The 8,103-nt window shown below is 45.9% G+C and overlaps 1 protein-coding gene across 1 annotated transcript in view; it reads left to right on the top strand.

Moving 5' to 3' along the window:
* Positions 1-2,723: 2,723 nt before the first annotated feature.
* Positions 2,724-8,103, top strand: part of BCO1 (beta-carotene oxygenase 1) — a 32,364-nt gene continuing 26,984 nt past the window's right edge. The window contains 2 exon segments of the mRNA XM_010850795.1: positions 2,724-2,761; positions 3,740-3,939. Of these exon segments, the coding sequence (XP_010849097.1) occupies positions 3,876-3,939 (64 nt within the window). The 5' untranslated portion in view covers positions 2,724-2,761; positions 3,740-3,875.

Here is an 8,103-nt window from a genome sequence, read left to right on the forward strand (position 1 = left end):
TCTTGGGAAATAACACTGCTGCTTATTATCAGTGTTTATAAAGAGGGAAGATGGAAGTTTGACATGAAGACAGCCCTGCGAACCACTGCACCGCCTCTAACTGCCTGAGGAAATGTATGTCCTGTGGGGTATGCAGACTTAGCCCACAAACCGAAAGAACATCATGAGAGCCTAAGAAGGCAGGGACTGACTCTCATTAATCACTTCTGCATCCTCAGAACTTGGCATGTAGTCAGTGTAAGTTCCAAGAAGGCACAGAATAGTTTTCCTGTTTGGCTTGCTGCTGCATTTTCAGCCCATAGTTGGTGCTAAGGAAACGTGAATTTGAGGACGCAGGAACATTGTACTGCCTGCAGCCGACACTGTGGGTTGCCTATTACAAGCTATTCCCTCCTTTTTCCTTACTCATAGAATCCTGCTATGATTCAGATGGCAACATGCTCCTCAGGGGTGACTTTTGGTGGATTTAAGGAACTCGGGGCGCTGCTGTTCCTCCTTGCCAGGGACTGGACTAGGGGAGATCATGTGACACTGTTCAACCAATGACACTAAGAAAAATCTGCTCAGGTCATTATGGGAAAGAGTTTTCTCTAGCACAAAAAGAGAGACAAGTGTTTTTAAAAATGCCTGTTATGTCCCCATCTTATCTACTTACTTTTGTAGTTATTCTGCAAGGACATGATTCCTGGAGGGAAGGCAGTCATTCACAAGCAAAACTGAGCAAGCCCAAGAGTGAAAAACTAACCCCCTGAGGAAGGCAGTGTGGGAGGTGGGAGCCTGGCGAGATGACCCAGGTGAGCTTCCGAGCCCCCGAGCCCCCCAGGTGACTCGATGTCTGAGATAAATGCACGTCTTTGGTGTGTCAGCAGATATTCTGTTACTTTCGGCCAACACGTCCTGTATTAACTTGTCATTGTGCCTTCATGATATCGTGGTGGGCTCAGCTGTGCCCCTCCCCAGTTCATATGTTGGAGTCCCAACCCCTGGCCCCTCAGAATGTGACAGTGTTGGAAGTGGGGCCTTTGAGAGGTGATTAATGTAAAGTGAGGCCATTGGGGTGGGCCCTCATCCAAACTGGTGTCCTTTTAAGAGGAAAAGTGGACACTCATAGCCACTGGGGGGTGCACACATCCAGAGGGATGACCATGTGAGAAGACTGTCTACAAGCCAAGGAGACATCTTAGAAGAAATCAACCCTGCCGACACCTGGGTTGTGGAGTTCCCAGCCTCCAGAACAGTGAGAAAATTACCTTCTGTGCAACTTTGTGATGGCAGCTCTAGATAATGAATATGGAGATCTATTGTAACGATCAAGTTATTATCACCATTGTAAAAAATCCTTTGTTTCACCATAACATTGCCCTGAGGAACAGTTGGAACCTGAATGAAGGTTCAAGAACTGGGGCTCAAGAACTGGGGTTCTTCAGTGTTCTGGATATAATAAGGCCAACATATCAACCCAAGACAGGCCCTCTTGGGGTCCTCCACCCATTACTTTGAAAAGTAGAAACCTAGCAAACATCCCTCACTCATCAGACCTGTGTGAAATTGTCAAGAGTGGGTATTTTGAAGTCAGACTTCCTGGTTTTGCTTCGATCTCTTAGTAGCTGTGTGATCCAAGGCAACCTGATTGTCTTCCTTGAGTTTTCTCATCCCCCAAATGCTGCTAAGAACACTCATGTCACAGGATTATATAAGGCCAGAGCAAGCCAGTACATGCAGAGTGCTTCACCAAGTGCTTGACTCAGAAAATATTTTCCATGAATGGGGACCATTGCTTTTCTGAATATACAAAATGGACAAGGAGAACGTGGTCATGTTTTCACTTTATAGCTTCAATCTGATCCTCTCAACAAACCCCATGACTCGGGCATTGCCAACCCTTTTGGCAGAATAAAGTGAGGTTCAGAGGGGTCATGTGATGAGTTACAGTTTTTAAATCATAGAGCCCAGGTCTTCTGATCCCCATAAGCCCTGAGCTCGTTACTTCTGCACCAGAGTTGCCACCTTTGGGAGTGTAATTTTTTCCCAAATGCTCAGTGTATGCCAGACATTCTCCTTTAATCCTCACAGGAACTCAGCGTTCACAACCTAGGAATAAAGAACTCTGACATGGATACACATGTTTGAACCAGACAGCAGAATAAACTTGCAAGTTATTGTGGGACTGAATGGAAAATGTGGGTCAAATAGAAATGCCTTCGGAGACAGTGGGGAAGAAAGGACCCCCACACTGACTGGGGAACAGGGGCTTTTGCTGGACTTTTGACTCTGAATAACCTTGAGATTTTGGTATCACTATACCTCCATTTACAGATAAGGAAACGGAGGCTCCCAAAGGGTACATAACGTACCCCAGAAACAAAAGGGAGGACCATGAATCTAGCGTCACTGGAAACATGTAGCGTCTTTCCTTGGTCCAGAGTTTCTTAGCACCTGCTGCACAAGTGAGAATCTTCTGGAGAAGCTGCAAGACTCCTGAGGGCTGGACTGTACCTTCAGGGACTCTGGGTGGGCCTGGAGTGGGGCCCAGCACGGGCACTGCTAAATCTCCCAACCAGGTGATCAGAACATGTGGCCACGCTGGAGCAAAGCCAGGCCAGGCTGCTCTCAGAGCTGAGCTCTGCGATCCTGAGACAGTGTGGACCCAGCCCTGACCCTGCTAGACCCAGCTGGTTGTACAAAGGCCAGCGCCTCTCACTTTTCTCACTCCACCCAGAGAGGCAACAGCTGGTTCTTTCTTGAAGCAACGTAAGTAAAGGTGAGGTCAGTAACTCATCATCCAACGTAGCAACGTGAGTGTGGATTTCTGGTGATAACATCACCTCGAGATTCAGAAATGCAGGGGAACCTTCAGTACTATTCCTTACAGTTCATGAGTGAAGTTTTTGGTTCCCAGTATTTATTATTTAAAAGGGCACATGAAACATTTTATGTTTACTTCTTCAAAAAGTGAAATATAATTAAGTTGCTCTTTACATAGGATTCTTTTTCTTGCTGGGAGGTAGGGGGTGGTGAGGAGACTCAGAGACCTTTAGTCAAAATAAAACCAAACAATTTTCCCTAAATGATCTTGCCAGTTGTTTTTTTTTTTTTCATTTTTATTGTAGTATAGTTGATTTGGGGCTTCCCTAGTGGCTCAGTGATAAAGAACCCACCTGCTAATGCAGGAGATATGGGTTTGATCCCTGGGTCAGGAGGATGCCCTGGAGAAGGAAATGGCAACACACTCCAGTATTTTTGCCTGGACAGAGGAGTCTGGCGGCCTACAGTCCATGGGGTCGCAAAAGAACTGGACACAACACAGCGACTAAAGCAATGGCACAGCTGATTTACTAAAGTAAGAGCGTAACATAGCGTTATGTTAATTTCAGGTATACAGCGAAACGAATCAGTTATACCTATACAGTATAGACACTCTTTTTTTAGGTTCTTTCCCATATAGGCCATTATAGAGTATTGAGTACAGTTTCCTGTGCTATACAGAAGCTCCTTGTTATCTATTTTATATATTAGTGTGTATGTATCAATCCCAATCTTCCAATTTATCCTTCCCCCCATCCCACCAGTTTAAACCCATCAAGAAAGTTGTTTGTTAGTTTTGGTTCAGCCAAATGTGGAAGTGGAAAGGGAGAGCTGGGGATGTAATCGGAGGATTAAAGATTAGCTGCCACACATGGCCGGGGAACTGACCTTTGACCAAATATAAGTCACGCCAGCACAGCTTCTCCCTGTGCAGGAAGAGATCCCAGGCCCTCGCAGTGCCATCTGAAGGGAGGGAGATGTAAAGGAAGCTGCAGGGAGGGAAGACAAGGAGTGGCCAAGAGCAGTCCCTGAACACGGACGAGCATCGCTCTCGCTCAGAGCCCTGCACAATGGAAATAATATTTGGCAGAAATAAGAAGGAGCAACTGGAGCCTGTGAGGGCCAGAGTAACAGGTGAGCATTTTGTATAAACCACGGGTACTTACATGTTTAGATGTACACTTTTTTTTTTCCTGCTTATAAAAGTAATGCTTACTGTAAATCATTTTTGGAAAATCTGGAAAACCGTAAATAGAGGTGACATGATCCATATTCTAGGCATATTCCCTGTGAAAATCTCGGTGTGCTTTTATGCATTATAACTCAGTTTTCAAGGAGAGTCAGTGGTTCTCACTACTTCCAGGAGAAAAGTCCGAGGACTACTGCTATTGGCTCATAGCCAGTGGGATTATCCTGCAAACTGTGCTCTGTCCCCAGGGTGCGGTATTTGTAAAAGTGGGTGCATCCTAAATTAATTTCAAAATGATACGAGAAGCGTGTGTGAGGGCCTGTTCTTGTGCATGCGCGGTGCGGGAGGGCACCGCAGATCCGGATGAAATTTCCTCAAAGGTGCGGTTTCAGGGTGCGAGCACTGCAGAGCAGATGAGACAGCTCCAGGGTGGGAGCTGCCACACGAACCCTCCTTGCATAGCTTTCTCCTCCTCTTCTGCATGGCCACTTTCCTGGGACCATCTTGTTTAGACTGTACAGGGCAGAGAGTGGTCTGCACTTCGGGTCCCAGGAGCCGTGCTGAGAACAAGGAAGGGGGTCAGCTCAGCCACACCACTGTTTTGGACGGATGGGCAGTTTTCACAAGGACGAGACAGCACTGCCCTCTGAGAGGCAAGTCACATTGGAGCTTTACAGCAGATGAATTGCCTTGGAAGGCTTTTGGAAGAAAGAAATAGCGTCTATGTGTATTTTTTCTGATTACAGAGGTAATGTGCAATCTATATATGTATGTATATTCAGTTCAGTTCAGTTCAGTCACTCAGTCGTGTCCGATTCTTTGTACTTTATATCCAGAGGGATACAAAAATCAGCTGTATTTCTTCTGTCTCTTAAGGACTGTTAATATTTGAGTCTATTTTCTTTAAGTTTTTAAAAGAAACATCAATATAGATAGTATATGCATGCGTCCTCCGTCGCTTCAGTCATGTCTGACCCTTTGCAACCATATGGACTGTAGCCCACCAGGCTCCTCTGTCAATGTGATTCCCCAGGCAAGAATACTGGAGTGGGTTGCCCTGCCCTCCTCCAGGGGATCTTCCCAACCCAGGGATTGAACCCGCGTCTCCTGCATTGCAGGTGGATTCTTTACCACTGAGCCACCCGGGAAACCCATAAGATTAATCTGATGATAGGTAGACTTTATATATAAATACTTTTTCAAAAAACAAATGTACACTTACTATTAACTTTTTATTTTTAAAAAAAGTGGATCTGTGATACCCATCATTGTATGCTCTGGGGTACGATGGGCATTTTGCCATTATAATCCCTTGCAGCTCATGTTTATTGGCTGCATGTCAATACTTGGAAATTTTAGAGAACAAGAATCCCAGGACCTGAGATGCTGAATGAACCTCTAGATCTAAGTCAGTTGTTTTCACAGGATGGTCCCCAGCCCTGCAGCACGAGCACTCCCCAGGCTCTTGTTAGAATCTCAAATTCCTGGACCCACTTCAGACCCTCTGAATCAGACACCCAGGGGTGGAGCCCAGAAATGTGTGTTTTCAGAGCCCTCTGGCTGCGTGCAGGTGGGGGACCACTGCTGTAAACTGGGCCCCCTTCCTTGACAGGTGTGAAGCTGCGGGCCTGGGAGAAGCATCGACTTGCCCGAGGCCAGGCGGCCAGCAGAGGACAGGCTCCAGCCCAGTGCCAGCCTCCCTGCAGGGTCACGTCTAATCCACCAGTCAGGGTCTGCTGGCAGGCAGCTCACTACACACGGTGCTGTGTGGCCACATCTGTCCAGGGAAGCCAGGCCAAGGCTCTGGCCTCACATCTGGCTGTGCTTTCGTGACTCTGATTCTTCCTTTACAAGACACTTGAGCATTTCCTGACTCAGTTTCCTCGTATGGCTGATAAAGTCAGCACATACCTACCACATGGGATTGCTGCAATGACCAAATGATTTAATCGACTACAGCACATAGTGCTCAGTAAACGCTCTTCTTAGGGCTTCCCTAGTGGCTCAGCTGGTAAAGAATCCGCCCGCAATGCGGGAGACCTGGGTTTGATCCCTGGGTGGGGAAGATCCCCTGGGGAAGTGCATGGCAACCCACTCCAGTATTCTTGCCTGGAGAATCCCCATGGACAGAGGAGCCTGGTGGGCCACAGTTCATGGGGTTGCAAAGAGATGGGCATGACTGAGCGACTAAGCACAGCACAAATGTTCTTTTTACATCTAGGGCTTTACTTTTAAGCTCAGATTCATCTTTCCCTGCTCTGCCTCAACCTGCTCCTTCTCCTGTGTCCCAGGTCACTGTGCATAGTCACACCCAGGGCAGGAGACTCGGCTGGCACTTTTTCAGTGTTCCCCTTCCATTTCCCCTACAATTAGTCAAACTCTAAGTCCCTTTGTTTTATCAGTTTCTCTCTGTCCCACTGCTACTATCTTCCTCCTCTCTCAGGTCTTCCCCCCTCTCTCTAGCTTCTCCTCCAACCCAGAGTCCACACCATAGCCAGAAATAACTTTTGGTACCCCAAATCTGATCACATTCCATTAGTATGAGAAGAGGTAGGTCCTTAGAGACAGAACGTGGATTAGGGGTTGCTAGGAGCTGGGTGGCATATGCAGACTAACTGCTAATGAGCACAGGGCTTCTTTTGGGGGTGATGGAAATGCTCTTGGGTTAGTGGTATGGTTGCACAACATTGTAAATATACTAAAAACACACACACACACCCTGAATTGTATACTTTGAAATGATGGATTTATGTTATGTGAATTATATCTCAATTTTTAAAATTGCAAAAGAAAAAAATTAATCCTATTATTCCCTGTCACACCCATCAAAAGTGTCCCTTTCTTCTAAGCACCAAATCAAAGCTAGATTTGGTCTTACTGATCTTGCCCTCTACTTAGCCTTGCAGCCTCAATACTCGCTATACCCTCACTTGAAAGTTACAGGCCAGCTCTTACTAAACAGCTTGCATACTTCTTGGTCTTTGAACCAGTCTCTGGTCTCTGGGTTCAGGTTTTTCCAGAGCTAAGAATTCAGGAGTAAGTCATTTATTTGGGATGTGCCTCCCAGATAATCACGATGATGTGATCACTGACCTAGAGCCAGACATCCTGGAATGTGAAGTCAAGTGGGCCTTAGAAAGCATCACTACAAACAAAGCTAGTGGAGGTGATGGAATTCCAGTTGAGCTGTTCCCAATCCTGAAAGATGATGCTGTGAAAGTGCTACATTCAATATGCCAGCAAATTTGGAAAACTCAGCAGTGGCCACAGGACTGGAAAAGGTCAGTTTTCATTCCAATCCCAAAGAAAGGCAATGCCAAAGAATGCTCAAACTACTACACAATTGCACTCATCTCACACACTAGTAAAGTAATGCTCAAAATTCTCCAAGCCAGACTTCAGCAATATGTGAACCGTGAACTTCCTGATGTTCAAGCTGGTTTTAGAAAAGGCAGAGGAACCAGAGATCAAACTGCCAACATCCACTGGATCATGGAAAAAGCAAGAGAGTTCCAGAAAAACATCTATTTCTGCTTTATTGACTATGCCAAAGCCTTTGACTGTGTGGATCACAATAAACTGTGGAAAATTCTGAAAGAGATGGGAATACCAGACCACCTGATCTGCCTCTTGAGAAATTTGTATGCAGGTCAGGAAGCAACAGTTAGAACTGGACATGGAACAACAGACTGGTTCCAAATAGGAAAAGGAGTTCGTCAAGGCTGTATATTGTCACCTTGCTTATTTAACTTATATGCAGAGTACACCATGAGAAACGCTGGACTGGAAGAAGCACAAGCTGGAATCAAGATTGCCGGGAGAAATATCAATAACCTCAGATACACAGATGACACCAGCCTTATGGCAGAAAGTGAAGAGGAACTAAAAAGCCTCTTGATGAAAGTGAAAGAGGAGAGTGAAAAAGTTGGCTTAAAGCTCAACATTCAGAAAACCAAGATCATGGCATCCGGTCCCATCACTTCATGGGAAATAGATGGGGAAACAGTGGAAACCGTGTCAGACTTTATTTTTCTGGGCTCCAAAATCACTACAGATGGTGACTGCAGCCATGAAATTAAAAGACGCTTACTCCTTGGAAGGAAAGCTGT

This window comes from Bison bison, unplaced genomic scaffold (assembly GCF_000754665.1).
Source record: "Bison bison bison isolate TAMUID 2011002044 unplaced genomic scaffold, Bison_UMD1.0 scf7180017864295, whole genome shotgun sequence".
NCBI lineage: Eukaryota > Metazoa > Chordata > Mammalia > Artiodactyla > Bovidae > Bison > Bison bison.